The sequence below is a fragment of the Acinonyx jubatus genome, chromosome A3, assembly GCF_027475565.1.
Source record: "Acinonyx jubatus isolate Ajub_Pintada_27869175 chromosome A3, VMU_Ajub_asm_v1.0, whole genome shotgun sequence".
Lineage (NCBI taxonomy): Eukaryota > Metazoa > Chordata > Mammalia > Carnivora > Felidae > Acinonyx > Acinonyx jubatus.
In genome coordinates this window covers 21,362,788-21,385,493 of record NC_069388.1, presented here as the reverse complement: position 1 = coordinate 21,385,493, position 22,706 = coordinate 21,362,788, and the positions used below count along the sequence as shown (strand labels likewise).

Genomic DNA, 22,706 nt, shown 5'->3' with positions numbered 1-22,706 from the left:
AAACTTAGTTTATTTAGTTCTGCCTTCCAGTTTCCAAACATAACTCCTTTTTTTCCCTCTTTCATGTTTCTTTCTCTCGTGCATATTTTCCTCCTTGTATTTTCACCTTCGCTTTGTTTAATTCTCATCGTTCTTCCTTTTGTGTCCATAGCAGCTCGGTGTTTGAGGGGAGGGAGCCCCAAGTGGGGATGTGTAGTGCAGTCCAGCGTAAAGCCTTCCGTCTACATCTTGAAACTGATTTTGCCATGCCCTGCTCTCTGCGGACCTCTCGGTAAACACCAGCCGTCTCATCTCAGAAATCATTACCGCCTTTGAAGGTGAACTGTACGGGGTAGTTCAGATTATACTGAGTTCCAAGAATGTAAATTCTGTGATAGGGTGAAGGGTGTTGGCCTGTTTCTCCCCGGAAAAGCAACCTCCTGAGCAATCTATTTGAAAGTTTGAAATTTGGGAAAACGAACTTCTGGAATACGTGACCAGGAAGGCAGCAGAAGGAAGAAGACTGAGCCAGTTAACAACATTTACTGAACACCCACTGTGAGTAGAACCTTGTTGAAGAGATGTTAATAAAACCACAGTGTATTAAGGGTGAATGGTGATAAAATGATTGACAAGGAAACAGAAGGGAAGCACAGATTTTAATAAAATGTCAGGGTTTCAGTATGTACGTGATTCCCTTAACGCTATTCAGATGTGTCCATAGCTGTGGTTGATTTGCTTCAGGAATTAACAGATATAGACACCCTCCACGAGAGTGAAGAGGGAGCGGAAGTACTCATCGATGCTCTGGTAAGTTGCACATCCGGCTGGGGTTCTGCAGGCGTGTGTAAGGTGTTGGCCGTCATCACCATTGTCTCCGTGGTGGCAGCCAGGTGGGTGGGAGCTCTGTGGGAAGGCTGCACTGCCGGATGAGAGTCCGACACTGGCAGTGCAGCTTGTGGGGTACTTTGTTCTTTGGAACTGCGTGGAGGGGGTTGCTAGGGGTTGTAGAGGCCTAACGTTTGTTAAGTATCTGCTGTAGGCAGGCCTTTTCTCATTATTTTTCGCTTTACGTGATCCTCACCGTACCCTCTCAGATGGGTATTAACAGCCACTATTCCCATTTCCAGCTGTGACACCGAGGCTTAGAGAGGCGAAACGACTTGCCTGTGGCCACACAGCTGGGATTGGAACCTGTGTTCCCTTTGACTCCGTGTTTCTGTTCTTCTACCCCTAACTGTGGTGCTACTGACCTTTTCACAAAGAGTTTTCACAGATATTTCTTCTCTCCAAGCGCCAGCGAGGACAGATACCATTATGATTTTACAGACAGGGAACCGGAGAATGTTAAAAGCAAGAACAAACCTTCCAACTCATCCAGCCAGAGTTGGACGCCCGTAGAGGCAGGGCCGGTGGATTTCTGTGCACCTTTTTTGTGACGCCTGGGCAAGGCCTCAGAATCTTCCAGGCAGCAGACAGTCGAAAGGAGTTTATTTGTGAGTTAAACCGATCTGTTCTCAGCACCTCACTTTACACGTGAGGTGACCCAGATGCAGAAGCGCAGCCCTTTCCTGAGTCACTTGGCCAGGTCCTGAAGAGCCGAGATGGGAGCCTGCGTGTCCTGTCTCGCCACACCAGCTTCTCCCTCATCAGTGATCACAGAGGCCTCCAAGACTAGGAAGGCGCCACAGCTGGCCAGTCCAGGAGGGAGCTAGTCCAGTAGCTGACCCTGACACCTGTGGGGCTTCGTCCACCCGCCAAGCTCTCTGCTTCCTCAAGGCTCTGTTAGTTTTCCTTCCTCTCTGTTGCCTTCGGTTGTCTTGTTTTTTCTTTCTGCTAAGGATGCTAGTTAAGTACTGGTCTTGATGCAGTTTACAGTTTATCAAAGATCGCTGCAGTCACTTGTGTTAGAAGCACCGGTGTGTTTGTTAAGCGTGTAGTCTGGCCCCATCCAAAACCCACTGAATCAGAATGGCTGGGACTGGGGCCCCAAATGATTCTGAGACCCCATTGCTGCTCTGCCCACCCTCTCCTCACTTTTTCTCTCTCAGGGTCCTTGACACTAGAAATTTCCCATGTGCCATGCTTGTTGCTGGCATTTGGTGTGAACGAAGAGGTTGTGAACCCACTGGATATGAAGGACTGTCTCTTACAGAGAGTGAGGCTGGAGTCCAGCAGGGCTATTTGTGGCTGAGTATGATGAAAATTTCTAGTGCCATTTTTCTTTCAAGCTCCTTCCTAGAGCGAGCTGCCACTTTTGTACAATTCAGGACCTTTATTTTCCCTTTGAACCACTGTGCAGAAAGAAAAGGATGATGTTGGGTTGTCCTTTTGTTTTGAGGAGCGTCTGAAGGAAGGCTGTGGCACTTGCTCCTGCTCTGTGTCCCCACAGTGTCATTTGTGCGGTCTTACCTTCCAGAGGTTAATTACAGTGGCCCCGACTGAGGCTTCCTGCCTGGTCCCTGGGCTGATTTTAATTACCATCCTTTGCCTGTGTGAATAGGGGAGACGAGAGAGGAGCAGCGAGCCTGGCTGCTGCCTGTAAAACGTACCCAGAAACAGCCATTCACACAAAAGCCCCCTTTGTGTTTTCTGTGTTGCTAAGCCCACCAACAAAAGCTGGATCGTGCAGATTTTATTGTTTGTTTGGAAAGAAACAGTTCATCCTCAGTCTGGGGAGCCATTAGGTAGCTGCTATAAAGGGTTTTCTGTTTGTTTAGTTTTTTTTTTTCTTTTTATTATAATCATTTTAAGATTTTGACTCTTATAGCTTTATACTGGTGGGGCTGGTGTGAGCCACAGTTGAACATTCCTAGGCTCTTATATGTTATTTGCTTGTCTGCAGCCAGTCAGAAGCCGTCGGTAAATAACAGAGCAGAACTGGTGGGTGGTCTTTCATTTATTCTTTTTGCCCTTGTGCTGCATCCAGGAAGAAGTTTGATAAGTATTCTCATTTTACAAGGGTTGAGTTGTCTTTGTAGTTTTAATTTGGGGCCAATATCAGAGGCCTGGAATTGCATGAACAGAGGCTAGAGGGCATGTAGCAGAATTTATTGTGGTGTGCAGTTTGCAGTTATTGCCTTGGTCTTTTTCCCAATTGGAAGTCCTAAGCAATAGACAAGCACATTTGTGGGGAGAGAGTGCTGCCTTGGCATTCTCGGGGATCTTTGGGGTTTAACATTTGGTTCACATCCACTGCTATTATTTATGCAAAAGGTGAATATCTGTGCTTTATAATGCATTGATTTGGTAGCCTGGAAGATAGAATCTTTTCCGAGGAGTTCTAAATGTGAGGGTATATTGCTTTGATGGCAATTCTCTGGCATCCCTCTCTAAAGAAGTCTTAGGACTTTGCTCACATGTGCCTTCAGCTTGGCAGGCCTTGCTTCTCCTGGGCTACCTGGAATGCTCCCAGTCATCCTTTAAAGCCGCTTAAAGCTTATCTCTTTTGAATTTTTTTAAGGCTCATCCCCCCAGCAGAATTTGTGTTCTTTTAGCACTTTGTATATCCTAGCATTTGTCACATTGGCTTCCGGACATCTGTCTGTAGGTTGGTCTTTCCTGAGATGTGATTCCCATCAAGGGAGTGGCCAAAGTGGTAGGTCTGTCATTTACCAACTGTGTGTCCTTGGGGAAGTTACCTAATCTCTCTGCATTTTGTTTCTTCTTCTGTAAAATGGGGGTAAGAGTAGTGCCTGTTGCATAGCACCGACTTGAGGAATAAATGCTATTTAATAAATCTTTAGAACAGTGTCCGACACTGAGTAAACACCCAATAAATGCTGGCCATTATCTTCATAAAGATATTATGCCTGGTGCATACTAAGTTCCTAGTAAATGTCAAGCTAAAATGATCTGTGTCATCTGCCATGCAGCGAGATGTTTGTATTTGTTGAGTTCAACATTTTTTTCCCGTTTTGACAGATGTTCAAAAAACATTTTGAACAAATACTCAAAAAAAATTTTGAAGGGAATGGACCTAAATAAGACATGGAAGGATAGATGTTTAGTTTAAAAAAAAAAAAAAGATGAAATAAATAATGATCACGCAAAGCAAAATATTAACGGTTGTGAGAGGTGTCAGCTACTGTGGAAGTGAGAAGAAGGGAGCACTCACTTGTGAGGGGGAAGAATCCGGAAGGTCTGCAGAGTTGCAAGGCACTGTCTGTGGCCTCAAAGGGAGGCATTCACAGGAGGATGTGTGCAGGTGTCCCAACCAGAGGAGGTGGAAATGTGGCTGGGCCATGATATTGGCCGTAATGGCTAGGAGCCACCGTTTGGTAGAAGGAGTTTCACAAAAGTGGCTTTGGCGTGGAGTCAGGAATTGCCTTCCATACCCATTCTTGCACTCAACTAACCCTACTTAAACATTGCACGTTGAAGTTCTGTAGTGGTTTGTCTTGGGCCGGTTGGCAGTGCATTTGTGCTGCTCAGGTGAGGCTGAGGTTGGTGGGTTTTCAGTTGCTCTAAAGGTATTTATTATGTAAGTTTCTGGATCCTATCACTTTTATCCCTCCCCATTTCTATTAATGAATGTCTTCACCTGCGTTTGTATTTGTTCCCAAGCAAAATTCATGTGTTCATCTTTTCGCTCAATGTTTATTGAGTGCTTGGTATATTCTGGACTCTGGGAATGGGGTATATAGCAGTGAGCAAGACTGACAGAGTCTGCTTTTGTGGAGCTCAAATCCAGTGTAGGGAGAAGCAGTAAACAAACCCGCAAGCCGGTAGTGATTCTCTGTTACATAAAGAATTAAAATAGAATGATGTGATGTACGATGACTGGGGAAGTCACGTTAGGTTAGATAGTCAGGGAAGGCCTCAGTGTGGGATGACAGGAGGAAACCAGCCATTCAGAATGACCAAGGGCAAGGTGGGACAAGTGCAAAGGACCTAAGGCAGGAATGAGCTTGACAGATTCAAGGAGCAGAAAACTGGTCGAGCACAGCTGGGGCGAGAGGAGAGAGCGCAGTTAGGGCCAGATTTCCTCCGGGTTTTGTAGGCCTTGGTAGGAAGTTGGGGTGGAATTGGCAGTGTGAAGGGGAGTGACTGGGGGATCTTAAGCAAGGGAGTAGTAACATAGTCTGACCTAACATTTTAGGAAGACCACTCCTGGGACAGTGAACCTGGAGGGAGCAAGAGCGGAAGCTAAAATATTACTAGATAGGTGGTAACAGGCATAAATTTTGTGTTCTGACCATATTACCATATGCAACCTCCAGACTTACTTCTTGATCAAGATTCAGTGGATGTGGGAGGTTTTTTCTTAATTTTTTAAATATGACGTTTCCAGAACTCATAGTAGATACAAAATTTTACTCCAAACTCTTAGGAAAGCTTATTGGCAGACTATCCAAGATAGAAAGAGAATCCTTCAGACCTTCTCATCTGCCCTTTATTTTTTTCTTTTGTCCTTTTCTCTTGTATCCATCTTCCCTGGTCAAGAGGAAAAGGATCTGATCATGTCCTTGGACTTTGTCAGAATAGGACCCGTGGAATATTGTTCAGGAGACCTCCTAACGAGCAGAAGTAACCAGTGACTTCCCAGAAGACGTCAGGCTGAAGACAGTCATGATTTCCAAGGCCAGGGTTGCTCTGGCTGACACTTTCATCCCTGACCAGGATTTGTTTTCCGTTTCAGGGTTTAGTCACAGGTAAAATTGGCGTGATGGTGGTAGACCCAAGGGGCTGGAAGGAGTAAGACGGAATGCTGATTTGTGCTTCTTAAGGTGATATCCAGAGCTATGCGTAATATAAATATTTTTCCAAGGGTTTGCTGAGCTAAATGTATTTTGACTGCTTTGACCCTTCTACAATCAGGTAAAATTGCATTTAACCCAGCTCCACATAAAGTTTCATACTTTGCAAGCTTGAAAAGCCTGCCTGTTAGAAGTTAGATTTCTGTAGCCAAAAAAAAAAAAAAGAAAAAAAAAAAAAAGATTTTCCTCCAGCCAAATACCCACTGTCCGGAACCATTCCGTTTTGGGACTCGAATGCGTTGCTTACTGCCACTATCCCCCCCACCATTTTCCAGACAGCAGAGATGGGAAACATGGCGAAGAATCAAGGAAAGGAGGAGAAATAAAGCAGATAAAGCAGCAATAAGCAATTGAAACGGGTGAAGCTGTTTGCAGAACCGACAAGAATGTGATACCCAGTGGATTTGCAGTGTCTGCTGCTTTAGGATTGAGGGAGATTATAAGTCAATCAGGGTGATTTAGGGAAAAACCAACTGTGACATGGTTCATATTCCCCCCCCAGATGGTTTTCTGTTTCCTCTCACATATACTCCAATTGTCCAATTAATTAAGGAAAACCTTGCAGTGGATTTCTTTGGTGAAGCTTTTGCTGGCTGTGAGATTTGAGAGCAAGATTGCATATCTGCTTGGGATAAGAGGGGAAAACGGCTCATTCTGGTATTTATGGGCACCCTCGCTCAATTCTGGCAGCAGTGTCTTCTCAGATCTGCAGCTAGTGTCTTTCGTTGTTCTTCACACCATCAAGGGCCGAAAGGGGAGAAACTCTACTTCGTTTGCGATTCAGGTTCACAGATTACTCAATAATTTCAGCTTTTTCCCCCTTTGCCAGATGCCGCCTTTAAGCATCACCGAGAAAGAGTAAAGAGGCCTTATTTCAAGATCTGTCCTTCTTGCCATTGTTGCATCCTTGGGTCGCAGGGTGCCCTATTCACAAGTGCTCAGGGAAGTGTCAGTCTCCTTTCTTTTCCCCTCCCCAAAGCGACAGGGTGTGGTGGGGAAAAAAGAGAGGCATAGAGTCAGTCACTTCTGCCACAAGCTTTGTGACTTTGGTTAGGCTGGCCGGTTAACCTCTCTGGACGTTTGTTTGCTCACCTGTGAAAGCTATGAGGATTACCTGAGAGTAAATGGAGCAAGTTATAGAAAAACCTGATTGCAGTACACAGAGGGAGTGTTTTGTCAGTTTATGTGAATTTAGCAAAATGACGGAGCGTCTGCCTATTACAGCATTGCTCTCCACTTGGAAGAGTAGACCGAGATGAGCCAGGGTTGGGTGGCTGCCTTCAAAGAACCAGAGTTTTTCTTGGTTTTTCTCGATATTCATATCGAATAGTGAATGATCAGATATCAGAAGGGGTAAAGAGCTAGATTCAAACTCTCTACTTTAGGGGCGCCTGGGTGGCTCAGTCAGTTAAGCGTCCGACTTCAGCTCAGGTCATGATCTCGAGGTTCATGAGCTTGAGTCCCCCCCTCCCGTCGGGGTCTGTGCTCACAGCTCAGAGCCTGGAGCCTGCTTCGGATCCTGTGTCTGCCTCTCTCTCTCTCTGCCCCTCCCCTGCTTGCTCTCTCTCTCTCTCTCTCTCTTTCTCTCTCTCTCTCAAAAATAGATAAACGTTAAAAAACAACAATAACAACAACCCTCTACTTAATTTTTGATCCAGACCCAGGGTAAGACATGCCACATAGTTTTATTTAATCTTTATAACTTATTCCCATTTCCTAAGTGAGGAAACTGAGGCAGTGAGAGAGAGGATATGCCACGGGTATACAGCAGGTTTTATCTTCCTGTACATATACAGGCTTACTTACTGACTACTAATTAGAAATTTACTACCGGATGAATTCTCACTTCTTGATTACGAGGAGTTTCCTTAGTTACTTTCCTTGGTGTGCATCAGGGTTGCCCCAAGGACCGTCTCCCTAAGAGTACAGATTGTACAGGGAGCAGCATGAAGTAGTGTCAGCATTATTTCACCAAAGAAGGAAGCTTGGTCTTTGCTTTTCTTTTGCCACTGCTCAGTGGCTGTTTGGTCTTGGCTAAGTTGATAATCTCCGAATAGCAGCTCTGTGATGTGGCTACTGAAAGTTTCCTATAAGGTTGCGTGAAACAAATGAGAAATTTAATTGCTGTCTTATGCCCTAAATGTAATAAAATGTGAGACATTTTATTATGTTAATACTCTTCTCAAGAAGGAATTAGAAATTCATCAGAAGGAATAGTTTCATTAGAGCTTAGCATAGAACATTAGGAATGTTTTGAATTTAACCGTAAATTGAGGTCAGTGTAAATTATGGCAAGTAAACTTCCCAGTTAAACACGCCTTGGTGCTGCGGTCTAGAAACAGACTTTTGACTTGAACAAACTACGGACCTGACTTAAGAAGGGACTTTTGCCAGGTGTTTGTTTAAATACCACAGAGAGGTAGAAAGAGGACCGGACTTGATTTCGGAAGGCCTAGGTTCAGGTGCTGGCGCTGCCACTCACCAACTTTGCAACCTTGAATTCTACTTTGTCTCCTTAAGCTTTGATTTACTCATCCTAAGTTCAGGATAATGGTGCCTGCCCTTTCTTTGCCTGGGGGTCATTTCAAGACTCAGAGAGGTAATGGGACAGGAGAGCACACTGTAAACCATAGGTGGCCGATTAGTTCTTTCGTTCATGCGGGTGAGAAGTGAGGATGGGAATGGGAACGTTTGGCGGACTGTTTTGTGACATGTATCCCTCTCTCCTCTTGCTTCCTTGTTGCTGAAGGTGGATGGGCAGGTGGTAGCGCTGCTTGTGCAGAATCTGGAGCGCCTGGATGAGTCTGTGAAAGAAGAGGCAGACGGTGTCCACAACACTCTAGGTGAGGGGCAGGTGACCGCTGATCCTGAGACGCTGTGTTTGTTTTGGGGCTTGGTGCTCATTTCCCTTCTTCCTTCATAATGGAGTCAACAGCAGGTGTTTTCTTTCCTTCTGCTCCCAGACTGCCTTTCCAGAAATGAAGACCCTTGTGTAAATTTCATATAACTGCAGCTCTGGTTTGGCTTGCAGGTAATAAAAGCAGAAATCCACTAAGTAGATAACCTTCCTGGACAAAAACTGGCTCCTTTTAGCAGCGCTTTGCTTTTTTATTTTGATTTTTTTAGCTTTAGAACGTGTATTTTACCATTTTTAAGCCCTGTATGTTGGTTTTTCTTCCTACTTTCCTTCAGTGAGACTAGAAACTTTGGAACTGTCTTTATAAGACAGTTTATTTGAAAAAGAGTTAAGTGTTTGTCTTTTTATGTGTAGTTTACCACGTAAACTGATTGAAATACTGCTGTTAACTTGCATGCACCTTCATCAGTGTTAGTTTAAGTGGACTCTTCTGCAGTATTTCCCTTCTTCCTCCTCGAATCTCCCAGCTCTTTCTCCCTGTAAAGTTGTTGGACCATTAGCCTATTTAAAATTGTGCTTTTGCAGGATGCCTGGGTGGCTCAGTGGGTTAAGCGTCCAACTTTGGCTCAGGTCATGATTTCACGGCTTGTGAGTTCGAGCCCCGCACCGGGCTCTGTGCTGACAGCTCAGAGCCTGGAGCCTGCTTCAGATTCTCTCTCCCTCTCTCTCTGCCCCTGTCCTGCTGGTTCTTTCTCTCTCTCAAATATAAATAAACATTAAAAAAATTTTTTTTGATGTTAAAATAAAATTGTGCTTTTGGGTAGTCCTCCTTATCACTAGTCATGTCTTGTTAAAAACAAAACAAAACAAAACAACGGTGACATATCTTTAAGCAGAGCTTGAGAAATAAATGAGGCCCAGCTGAAGCAGAAATTTTGATGAGATCAGATTTTTCTCTCAGCTCTTTTTGTCTTCCACAGATTTCTCTCGTAGTTTTATATTCTCTTCTGTGACCATTATCATAAAGAAGAGGGGAGGCATAGCACCTAGGGAGTAAGAGAAGAGAGAACACAATAATCTGTAACTTGGGGGTTGGCTTTAGTCTAGAGCTAGAATTTGGCATTGCCATCTGTTAGCCTAGTACTGGATTTTGCTGAGTAGATAGCTTATCAGAAGTTTTAACTGACTGTTAACAACAAAGGGGCCTGGTATAATGGAAAAAGCACCAGGCTGGCAGTCTGTAGAGATCTGTGTAGTTTCAGCTTCGTCACCCACCAGCAGCCCAGGAGATTTATCCCTCTCTCATTTATTGAGCACCTGCTGTCTGTAAGGCACTGTGCTAGGCACTGGGGTAGATTAAAGAGGAATTTGGCATGGTCCTACTCCTGAAGAAGCAGACTGATGGGAAAGCCTTGAACAGAAAGGAAAGGCAATACAGGGTGAGAAATGGTATAATAGGAGTCAGTGCAGAGCAGTATGGAAGTAGGGGAGGGTTTGCAAAGGTAGCTGATTGGAGCTAAATATGAAGATGGGTGCATTTTGACAGAGAAATGAGAGAAGGGCCTTTGAGTGGGGGAGAGTCACTTGCAAAGTCATGAAAGGGCTTGGGCTTTGGAGAAAGAGTAGAAATGGACTGTGGCAGTAGTGGGAGAGGACACGGAGGCAGGGGTTTGCCCAGATCATGGAAGACCTTGTAAACCAAGGCAAGATGATTGGATTTTACTCTGGTGGGCAGCAGGAAGCCATCTAAAGCGCAAGCAGAGGAATAAGGTAAGGGCATAGAAGATTAAAATGAAGGAGTTGGCTTTCCTAGAAAGTAACCTAGGTAATTGCGGTGATCCTCATCTCTCAGGGATCTTGTTGCTACTCTGCTTCCGTGACTTTGAATTCCATTCCCTGAGGGGGTGGCCCACTGAGTCTGTAACTGGCCACAGGCGAGGCTGACAGGGGCAGAGGAGTGAGGAGGAATGTAAGAGGCATAGTGATTTCTTCAGCCCTTTCTCCTTCAAAACTCAGACCTGATGTGTTCTGGGCATTGGGTTAGAGAACCTGGAACTAACTCTGTCTCCTTTATAATAGTAACATAACCTGGGTTATGGAGCAGAAGGGGCCCTGAAGGAAGTGAACGCATTGGATGTGTTAGAATGGAACTATAGGGGATTTTTTTTTTTTAAGTGTCCTTTTTTAGTATCGTAGTCATGTAATAACTTTATTTTCCTTTGGCCTCCTAAGTTTAATTTTTCTATTAGGCAGCAATTTGGCTGTTGTAAAAGATAGCAGGACCAATTATATTTGTTTCCGCCTACCTGACAGTTAACTCTGCCAGCATGGCCTTTTCCCTCTATGCATATTATTGTGTTCAATTAAGATCATGCTTGCTTCCCTTGTAATGTCCAGAGAAAGAGGACTGAAAATGAATGACTCTGGAAAGGCAGAGATTCTGAATTCACCATCCCTGGATTTTTTTCTAAGGCTTCTTACCTAGTCCCCTGTCCCTTCAGTTACAGGCCTCCGGGACACCAGCACAGTGAGGACTGAGAAGGCCTTCCTAGGCAGATACACACCTTTCTCTGTGTCCTGCTCTGGTGTTGTTCCCTATTAGCACAGAACATCTATCACTTATTTCTTTCTGTGAATTTCATCATTTTTAGTTACACGTTTTACTTGCAACATAACCTAAAAAAAAAAAAAGCAAACCCATAGCATCTCCCTGGTTAATCTAGAAGTGACAACACGGCATCTGGCTGGGAGGCATACAGGAAGTGGGAAGAGGAATATGGTGCCTGTCGTGGGAAGGGCGGCAAGCTTGTTGCAGACGGAAACGTAATTGCCCTCCCTGATGACTGCTGTCCGTCTCCCTGCAGCTATTGTGGAAAACATGGCAGAGTTCCGGCCTGAGATGTGTACGGAGGCCGCCCAGCAGGGTCTTCTGCAGTGGCTGTTGAAGAGGCTAAAGGTAAGTTTGGCCTTGTGGGACTGCAGCTCCAACCTGTCTTCGCTCTGGGCGTGGCTCAAGCCAGGTCACTGGCACAGATTTTTATCCCTTTGCTGTGTGATCTCCTTTGGGAATCTTTTGGGATCTCTCGCCCCTTTCTTTGCTTCTCCTCTTTTTGTTTCAAGAGAAAAGCCTTTAAAGGTAGCCTTTTAATACCTCTGAAAATATTATAAACATTTTTTTAATGTTTATTTACTTTTGAGACAGAGAGAGACAGAGTATGAACAGGGGAGGGGCAGAGAGAGAGGGAGACACAGAATCCGAAGCAGGCTCCAGGCTCCGATCTGTCAGCACAGAGCCTGACACGGGGCTTGAACTCACGAACCGTGAGATCGTGACCCGAGCCGAAGTCAGACACTCAACCGACTGAGCCACCCAGGCGCCCCAGTGAACATTTTATAAATACAAATAAATTCACTGGTACAGAAGGCATAAAACTGGAGGTAAAATCTCCCTTCAGCAGATTCCTTCTAGTTCCACTTCCCAGAGGCAGCCAGTGTTAACAATATTCTCTCTCTCCTTTCCTGTACACACATTTTGTGTGTATAGGAGTGTGTGGGTGTGTTTCACAAACAGAATTTTACAATATTTTATTTTGCAGGTTGGTTTTTTTTCACTGAACTAATAGCTGCCTAGTATTCTGTTTTATGCATATACCAAAATTAGTTTAACCATTCCCCTTTTTATGACAGTTTTTCACTGTTGTATAGCAATTTTTCACTGTCACAAGCAGTGCTGCAGTGAATATTCTCATATACACATACACATTTTTTTCTTGCACACTTACGTTAGTTTATCTGTAGGATAAATTCCTAGAAGTTGAATTGATAGATCGAAGGATATATGTTCATTAACACATCTGGTGGGCAATGCAAAGCTGTCCTGCATAAAGGCTGCCTCACTGACTTGAGAGTGTCTGTTTCCCCCAGCAACATTGGGTACTATCAAACTTAAAATGTTACTAATCTGCTACATGAAAACTGGTATTTTATTTTATTTTATTTTATTTTGGAGTTTTAAAATCACGGCAAGAATATTGGCTTCCGCTTGTTTATTAGCCATTTATATTCATTTCTTTCAGCTTACTATTTAAATTTTTTTTTTTTAATGTTTTATTTAGTTTTGAGAGAGAGAGAGAGAGGCAGAGCGCAAGCTGGGGAGGGGCACAAAGGGAGATACAGAATCCGAAGCAGGCTCCAGGCTCTGAGCTGTCCACACGGAGCCCGACTCGGGGCTCGAACTCACGAACCGTGAGATCGTGACCCGAGCCGAACTCAGACGCTCAACTGACTGAGTCACCCAGGGGCCCCATCTTTCAGCTTACTATTTATATCCTTTGTTCATGTTTATATTTCTGTTGAATTTCTTACTCTTTCCTTATGAGCATAATCCTTTTGACTATCTTTTTAACAATTAGTGGTGTCCCATGGAGTAAATGAGCAACAAGAGGGGCAAGGGCTTCTCTGAAAAGAGTAGTTTTAACCAAAGGTGTGATGAGAGGCAGTTTGGGACTGCTTATATGGTCCTCGGGCAGGCAAGGATTCCCAGTTTCTCTGAGAAGGAGGCATTCGTTCATAGATAGAATGATTCTCTAATATTCAGAGTGTGCTTTGCTGTTGTTTAGAGTGTCACAGAGATCCAGAAAGTCTGAGGTACATCAGGTCAGATTTACTCCCCACTGTCTTGGCAGGGCTCAGGAAGAATGTTCCGCTTACGATAGCGTATGCCCCATGATTACCCCTCTTTCTGACCATCTAAGTCTTCCCCAGTCCTACTTATTTAACCATCTGTTCCCATGGAAATCTATAACATGGACTTCTGTAACATGACCTGAGGGTATTCAGCTAGCCCAGATACTACCGTCAGTGGGTCTGGGCACGTTTGCCTGGCAGAGTATAAACACAGTATGCGGTTCAGTAGATTGCAACTCCCTCCACACACACGCACGCACGTGCACACGCACCCGTGCACACCTACACACCCTTACCTTCCTTTCAGGAAAAAAAAATCAGGTCTGATTAATTCATGCATTGTCATCTTTTAACTTCCTTTTGACCTTTTCTCATGAGCCTGAATGCCTTCCGAGTTTAGGACTAGACTTATTTCCCCATCTTTCCTCAACATTCAACACATTTTTATTCTCCAAAGCCTTAATACATCTTGGGAGTGAGGAGTGGAGGGGAGGAACAGAGTCGAGGAGATGGGTTAGATGGCAAGGACTGGAGTTGTTGGTAGGGTGGCCATAGGTGAGAGCTCCAAACTTTTGGATTACAGAATAATCCAATAGCTTTTGTCTCCGAGGTCAAGACTAGTTTTTTTTCAGTTCCTTGAGATTTGGTACTGCTTCAGGGATCCTTCCTTAAACCAGAATGTCAGGCCTCCTCTGCCCTTCGAAAAGCGTTGAAACTTGCCAGTCTTTTTTTGAATTGGTAACAGGAAGGAGAATTGAGACCTTTGGGGGTTTGGCTTGGATTCCATTTTCCTTATGAGAGTAATAGAGAGTCCCATTTGATAGTCTAGTAAGCTATTGACTGTTTCCTTTTAGGCATAGTGTTTTTGTAATCCTCGGGGCATAAATAGCCATGTTGCTGTCTCAAACAGTTTTTCAAGGTTTCAGGGTATCTAAACATTAAAATGCTATTTGGTTATTTTATTAGTAAGCAAGTGCCCTTAGAAAAATTCTGTGTTTCCTAGAACATTAATAAGAGAGAATCTTGCTTAAGGGTGAGGCCAGCAAGAAGGCATATTTTTATAAAAACAATGCCTTGCTCTTTTTCCTCATAATCTGGGAGAGTGCTCGTTAAAATTTTCACCATCGTAAACATATTGAATCTGAATCCCGGACCTAGAGCCTGATTTTCACCAGTGGAATTCTAAAAAATTAGACATTTCTAGACTCATTGTCTCAGTCTCTGTCTTCTCTGTCTCTGTTTGAGGGAGGTTCCACCTGTGATTCTAATGGACAACCCTCACTAATACCCTCTGCTCTCTGGAGATGTGAACATTTTCATTACCTGTTTTTATTCTGCACTACTCCTGGACTGATTTAAAACTCCATTTTCAATGTGCTATTCCCTATCAAGAATCTCCCTCTACACAGTCCTGATGCCCTTTACATCAGATCCCATCTTCTCTACCTACTTACAAAGGCCCCTTACGGCCCCTGGTTGGCTCAGTCTGTTAAGCGTCCAACTTTTGATTTCAGCTCAGGTCATGATCTCGCAGTTCGTGAGTTTGAGCCCTGCATCAGGCTCTCCACTGTCAGTGCTTGGGATTCTCTGTCTCCCTCTCTCTCTGCCCCTCCCCTGCTCACTCTCTTGCTCTCTCTCAAAAATAAATAAACATTAAAAAAAAGTAAAAGAAAAGAAAATGCCCCTTATGCCTGGCCTAGTCTGACTTTTTCATTTCTCAGTTTTTTTTTTTTAATTTTTTTTTTAACGTTTATTTATTTTTGAGACAGAGAGAGACAGAGCATGAACAGGGGAGGGGCAGAGAGAGAGGGAGACAGAGAATCTGAAACGGGCGCCAGGCTCTGAGCTGTCAGAACAGAGCCCGACATGGGGCTTGAACTCACGGACCATGAGATCATGACCTGAGCCGAAGTCGGATGCTTAACCAACTGAGCCACCCCGGCGCCCCTCATTTCTCAGTTTTTAAATTGTTGGCCTTATTACCTTTCAGACAGACATCTTTTTTACCGTGCCCCTGCTCTGCAAAGGTCAGAATTATTTTGACCTCTGTATCTGTCTTTGATCATGCTCCTCCCTCCACCAGGAATGACTTCTGTCTTCCCTTACATACTTCTCAGTTATACACAGCCTTCATTAACCACTTTAAATCCCTACTCTTCCATGTAGCTGCCATCATTTTTAGGACTGAAATGAAATTTATAACTTCTATTGCAGATTAAAAAAAAAAAAAGTCGAGACTTATATAGAGATTAAGTGCCTTGCCCAACTTCATACAGCTAGTTAGAGATAGAGCTGGAATTAAACCCGTGAGTCCTGACTTTCTCCACGCACCCCTTACATGGCACTACTTTGCCCCCAGCCCATCCCATGCTCTTTCTTTTCTGAATATCAACCGTTTTACTTTTTCTATGCTGGTTCTCTTACGAGAGTTAGCAGATCTGTGTTCTAACATGTGCCTATAACTATGACATTTCTCCTCATGAAGCATCTTTTTTTTAGCACCTGGCAGACTTTCATATTGTATGTGCTCACTGTCTTTCTTTAAATAGCCTTCAACTCTTTAAAAGCAAGGACTGTGTTGTGTCTCCATCATATTTGCGACTCCACCCAGTTGTTCTCAAGGCGTGGTTCTCAGCCAGGACCAGGAATGTCAGAATCACCTGACAACTTGTTAGAAATGCAGATTCTTGAACCTACCCCTTGACTCCCTGAATCCGCCCATCTTGGGGTGGACTGGCCATCTGTTTTAACAAGCCCTCCAGGTGATCTGAATGCATGCCAACATCTGAGAACCACCCTCCTGGAATACTTATATTTACACTGCTTGTTAAACCCTGCTGTTTAACTGATCATCCCATATTGATTCAGTAGTCTTTGAGTAATTCTTCAGTGAGTGGCACCTTGGTGAGTCTGCTTTTTGTACTGGTAGCCTAGCAGTATATAGAGATACTCATAGATTTCTTCTCTGAATGAAATGTCACTAATTTGTGCTAATGAGGATGAAACCCATTGCAGATGATTGCATTAAATGGTTTAGCAGGTGAGCAGATAACAGGAGTGAGAGAGATTGCTTTACAGTTCATTTTTGTGGGGAATACAGATTCATTAGGATATTGTGTACTCTTGAAAAGAACACCAAAACCCAAAGTTTTATTTTTTTTCTTTTCTAAAGAAGCAACATTAAGATTCTCTTTGGTTTCCCGGTTAAATCAGTGTTTCAGAAATAGTTGCAACATTCAGTGTAGGAGCTAATGAATTGAGAATCGGCTGCATTATACTACATGCACAACTGGTTGATGGGAAGTTCTTAGCCTCCTGTGACCAGGAGTTGGGGTTTTACAGGGCACGGTCTGCTTCAACAGTTGCACGGGGCTGTCGATGTGTCTGAACCTGCCCCGTGTGCCAGGTACCAGGTACCAGAGGTGAGCCGTGGAAGTAACCTGCAACTTCTGGCTGCGGGTGGTAACATAATTGTTTTGTACTTTCCAGAAAAGCAGCAGCTCGCAAAAAGGTGAAGTTTAATTTTATTCAAAGCTAGTACATGCTGAGTCCAAACCTATGCTTGACTCTGTAATTACTCTGACAGCTAAAAGATTTAGGATCACCAGGCTCCTGGATAGCAGAGTCCAGAAGCTTCAAGTCCCTTTGGCTAACTTTACAAACTCCAAAAGACTATACCCACTAAATGAACCTCTCCTTTCTCCTGATTTTGACTGAATGTCCTTGTAATTTGGCAGTTTGATATTTTGTAAACTTGGAGACCATCATCTCTGGCTGAGATTTAAATAGAAATAAAACTTCCTTGGTGATTTTTGACTTTGGCCAGACATGGAAGATGAGTTAAATTCCCTCCTTCCCACCTGGCCCACGGTTTCCCACGCTTTCCTTTATTTCTTTTCCACAAGATTAAAATACTTGGTTGTCATCCTCATCACCATGAAGTTTTCCCCGTCCGATGGGAATGTCGTTTGTGGGCTGTTCACTAGGTGGAAAGCATTGTTCTAGATGCTTCACATACATCTTTTATTTTATTTTATTTTATTTAAAAAATTTTTTTAATGTTTGTTCATTTTTGAGAGAGACGGAACACAAGCGGGGGAGGGGCAGAGAGAGAGGGAGACCCAGAACCCGAAGCAGGCTCCAGGCTCTGAGCTGTCAGCACAGAGCCTGATGTGGGGCTTGAACTCATGAACCGTGATCATGACCTGAGCCAAAGTCAGAGGCTTAACCGACTGAGCCACCCAGGTGCCCCTCATAGATGTCATTTCTCATCCTCACAAACAGCCTTCCAAGTGGTGCTGCTGTCCCCAGTTACAGATGCAAAAGGCCTTGCACAGAGGGGAGGTGATTGCCCAGACACCGTGGGAAGTACGTGGCAGAACCTGTGATATTGGGCCTGGATATCTCCAAAGCCTCCCCCTCTTGCCAGGTTACTTCCCAGCTGGTACCCCTTTCAGACTCTGAAGCATTTTAGGGCTCAGTGTTGGGGAGTCATGGGACCTGATCATTTTGACTTTCTGATTAGATTCCTTCTTCATGCCAGTTTTTGAAAGGACCTATATTTTAACAGAAAAAAGTGATGAAATTATGATTTTGATTTTTAAAACTGTACTTTGGGCAAATTGGAAACTCCTTGAAGTGTCACAGCAAAAGCTAGAGATTTCCTGAGGGGGATTAGGAATTCTCAGTAGAGGGGAACACAGCTGTTTGGTGCCTGTGATGTATATACTGGTTAATATAATCCAACCACCCCATGAGGAGATTATTACTTATTTTCACTTAACTTAAGAGAAATCAGGTAAGAAAGGCAGAGTAATTTGGCCAAGATCCCATAGCTGGTAACGATTAGAGCTGAGATTCTAACCTGGATATTTCTGATTCCAGTCAAAGAAAAGCTTCTAGTACCTACTGTATGTTAGGTACTTCCATATTACCCCATTTAATTCTCATAGTAATTCTCCTGAGAGGATGTTACCTTATTTATTATTTATTTTTTACAGGTAAGGAAACTTGAGACCGAGAGATTTTTCTTGGATCATAGGTGCCCCTCTCAGCTCATGATGCCCTTAATGTCTTAGGAATTTCGTTTTTACAGTGCCCCTATGCCAAAAAGGATCCTGTTGATCCTTTTGATCCTGTTGATCAAATCCTGTTGATTAAGTAGTTAGGTCCAAATATGTATTTATGTCATAACAAATTAGTAGCCATACACAGGAATTAAAAGAAAAAATATTTTGGGGCGCCTGGGTGGCTCAGTCGGTTAAGTGTCTGACTGTTGGCTTTGGCTAAGGTCCTGATCTCATAGTTCGTGGGTTCGAGTCCCCTGTCGGGCTCTGCACTGGCAGCGTGGAGGCTGCTTGGCCTTCCCTCTCTCTCTCCCCACCCCTCCCCTGCTTGACACTCTAGCGTGTGTTCTGTTTCTCACTCTAAATGAATAAATAAATAAACGCTTAAAAAAAAGAAAAATATTTTTATTTTAGACTTAAATGCCACACTTACTAATAAGCGTGTGTGCCTTCTGAGTAACTGCACAACTTCTAAAACCTTGGAATTCAGTTGAACACCACCACCCTTATTATTCCTGTTGCACATTGATTTGCACACAGTTCTTTTATTACAGCAACCACCAAAACCCAGCTTCACAAAGATAGGAGGTCATCAAAAGAGTGTACCTGGAGCTAGTAGTTAATTCAGTGTTCAACAGATGTCACCTGTCACCGTGCTTTCTTTGGAAATTTTAAAGAATCCTGCGGTGCCCCTGTGAATTCAGTTTGACACCCCAGGTACCTCGGCACACAGTTTGGGAACTGCAGACTTTGTCGCATAGGTAGTACGTGCTCGTGAGTCAAACTGAGGTGTATCGATCCTAGATTCATGTTCTTCTTCTTCTTTTTTTTTAACGTGACTGTATTACTTAATAAAATTAATTTTAATTCAGTGTAATATCTTTAAATGCCGTAACAGTGGACAAGGTTCACATCTAATTCACCTGTGTGCTTTCATGTTCAGTTCTTTGTCTTGTGTATAGCAGATGCCCAATAAATATTCATTGAAGAAAAAAGAGAAAACCTTCCCCTTATCTTGGAGACAGGATTTATAAAATCACATAAAGGACAAGAGGCCTTGAAACCGCAGAAAGGCTTAAGTATGATTCTAGTGGCCTCGTGTCTTTTGGCTTTTTTTAGTTAAGTGTGTCTAGTTTCAAACAAGAACGCTGGCCCTTGAAAAGCTGCATATAACAAAGTTAGTGTGGCTTTAAATCATTTAAAATACCAATACTTGTAATTTAAATAATTCGAGTAAGTAATTTGATTAGCAAGTCCTTGATTCTTATAGAGATGCCCACCCTCGGCCTTTCACTTTTGTGTTTTGGTCTTTATAAAACTGCTTTCCTTAAAGTGAAACACACCTCAGATTGCATTTAAACTCTGGTTGTTATACTGAATTTCTTGAAAGAAGGCCTCAAGCTTGCCCAGGGAGCATACCTTGCAGTCAGTACACGTAAGACTTTGCATTTACAGATCTTTTAACCTAGGATGGTCAGCTTCCTGAAACCCTGTGGGGTGCACTAAGGCCTGACAAGGAAGACGTGCATAGAAAACTGAAAAGTTGCTGGGTGTTGCTTCATTAGGGGCCACTCTTCCTTCCTAAGTACAAAATCAATGTCCAAACAGCACTGCGAATAGCACTAAGGTGATGGAAGTGTTAGCTCCAAGACGAACACTTCCCTGTCCTTTCCAGGTACAGAAATTATTTGTCATTTCAAAAACCTGGATAGGTAGCAAGGCTGCTGCTGATTAACAATTGTTATCTGCGTGCCTGCATTTTAAGGATCAAGGGTACGGTAGATAAAAACACATCGATGAGGTTTGCTCTTCTCTGTGCACCTTTATGCAACGGTGCCTTGTTAATGGTGAGATATTTGAGTCTCGCTACCGAAGCAACGCGGTGGACAGCTGTAAAAGATAGTAGATATGTCCCCTCTGAAACACCAAGTACCAGACCGTGCAGCGGGGAAGGAATTGTGGGTAGTAATTTGGGTGTTAAAATATTAACACATTTCTGCATTTTTAATGTGGTTTCCTTTTTAAATAGTAGGCAGATTATGGCACACAAGCAGATAGGTTTATGATTTCAAATTAAATTTTAAGCATTAAAAAAAATCCAAAAGGAACTACTTTGTTATAAATGCATTCAACTAATCTAAACAAGAACTTGCTTTCTTTTCACCTTCTCTGATCATCCGTCGGCTAATTGATAGCCTGCTTTTATGATTGTAATATGTGAACGAAGCTTCATAATGGATTTTAGTCTTGATTACAAACTTTCAATCATTCATCTAGTTCACAGTTGAGTATATACTATGTGCTGGACAGTCGTCTCTGGACTCACAGTGGGGAATCTGGGAAGGCTTCACTGAGGAGGTGACTTTCATACCTGGGCATTAGCAGTGAGAGAGCCATTGTGTACATCTGCCATTTATGGTTGTACTATGTAGTATTTGAGTCTGATCCCTTGAGAACAGAGGCAGACTTTTCTTTTTCTTTTTTTTTTTTTTTTTTACCTTTAACCTGCCTTTTGGCTTTCTAAGTTCTACTTCTCCTGAACTTAGATGCTAGTTCTTGTGAACTAGGGGAGGGGAGCAAGGCCCCTTAACGTTTATTTCTCATTTCTCCTATGTCCCCACAGGCAAAGATGCCTTTCGATGCCAACAAACTGTACTGTAGTGAAGTGCTGGCCATACTGCTCCAGGACAATGACGGTGAGGCTCCCTCTCGGTATTGATATTCTGTTAGGATAGGAGCCAGGCTTGTTTCAGATCATGACAGCAAGCTCTCTTGCCTTTGGCATCCCCTTGCTCTCCCTCTCGTGCTCTGTGCAGCTTTTGTACTCTGTCAAGCTGTATTGATTTTGTTTGCTGATGTATCAGTGTTAGACGGCTGTAAAATCTGACAGTTAGCTTCATTTTTTTTCTCCTTCTATTTTTTTTCCCCTTTTAGAAAACAGGGAATTGCTTGGGGAGCTGGATGGAATCGATGTGCTTCTTCAGCAGTTATCCGTGAGTAATTCTTATGCTTCCTGTCTGCCATGAAGATACATGGCCTGCTTTAAATGGGAGGTGGAGCTGGAAATTGTGGGAAGAAAGAAGCCATGTGATGCAAGCCATATGGAGTATGTTGGCGGGTTTGAGGTTACATCGGAGCTACGTGGTCTGCCTCCTTTTCTTAGTCATTTGCTCTTTATGACCAGATATTGCTGTGTATCTGCTTGGATTTCCCTCGTCTTCTGGTGTTTGTCAATCCAAAAGAAGTGTGCTTCCTGCTTAAGTGTGTGTTCTTGGGCCAAGAATACCGAATTATTTTGAGTTGACCCACGCCCAAGATTATTTACTTCCTTTCCTTTCCATCTGCCAGTAAAATGCATTCTATCCATTTAGAATCCAGATAAGCTCAAGGAGTACAAGTTCCAGTGCAGTGGGACAGAGGTCACAGAGGAGGACAGGGAGGGACGTGGTACCAGAAGCTGGAATAAGACATTAGAAAATGCCATTTTCTCCTTGTAAGAAATGTAAATCTGGTTGAAAGGTTGTTGTTCTGCCGGCATTCTGGAAATACTGTGAAGATGTCTTCTAACAAATCTCATCCGTGCTATTCCAAAACCAGGACTGAAAATAGATCATTTGGATAAAATCTTGAGTGTTGGGAGTGTCTGAGCTGTCAGTTTGCATACAGCTGCCGTCGTGGTGCCAGCAGCCGGAGTGGCTTGGCCTCCGCCCCAAAAAGTAGAGCTTTGAAATGCGAATCTGTTTCCAGTTTTCTGGGAAGGTGCTTCGTCCTGTTCCTGCAAGATTGTTGTTCATTTTGTAGTAGGCTCTATGGGTATGCATATACTGTTAAAAAGGCTTTCCTCCTAACATGCCATATATCTCTGGCAGAGACAGGACTTCTGCTTTAAGCTGTTCCCATGACTTAGAGCCACAACTGCTGTGTGAAGGTAGTTCAATAGCCCCGATGGTGAGGAAACTCTTCCTAAGGCTGTGGTCATTCTGGATTGTAGTTTCTTTTAGGTGTGCAATGGGCTGTGGGTGGGTTGTGGGAGGGCTTTGGAGGTAGCTGGCAAAGTGGTTTCTTGACCTGGATGGTGGTTTCAGCTATACGTGTCTTTTATGGAATTTTTTACACCTGTGTTCTATTTCACAGTAAAAGGGTTTTGTTGTTGTGTTTTGTTGTGTGTGTGTGTGTGTGTGTTTAATCTGGCTCCTTGGAACTGTCAATCACTCATGGACCCAGTGGTCAGTTGAGTGTTTTGTTTTTTTGTGTGAACTGGTAGCTATTTAATACCTGTGAATCAAGAAGTTCAGTTTCTCTAAAATGGAAACTGATGCGAATTTTGTATGGCGAGCTTGTGTTTCCTCAGTTGTTGGG

At 43.4% G+C, this 22,706-nt stretch overlaps 1 protein-coding gene across 3 annotated transcripts in view; it reads left to right on the top strand.

The window, feature by feature from the left end:
* Positions 1 to 22,706, top strand: part of CTNNBL1 (catenin beta like 1) — a 160,224-nt gene that overhangs the window by 53,131 nt on the left and 84,387 nt on the right. For all 3 annotated transcript variants that reach the window (XM_053199983.1, XM_053199981.1, XM_053199982.1), the window contains exons 5-9: positions 694 to 789; positions 8,488 to 8,581; positions 11,460 to 11,551; positions 20,971 to 21,043; positions 21,282 to 21,340. In XM_053199983.1, the coding sequence (XP_053055958.1) occupies positions 694 to 789; positions 8,488 to 8,581; positions 11,460 to 11,551; positions 20,971 to 21,043; positions 21,282 to 21,340 (414 nt within the window). The remainder of the gene's footprint in view (positions 1 to 693; positions 790 to 8,487; positions 8,582 to 11,459; positions 11,552 to 20,970; positions 21,044 to 21,281; positions 21,341 to 22,706) is intronic.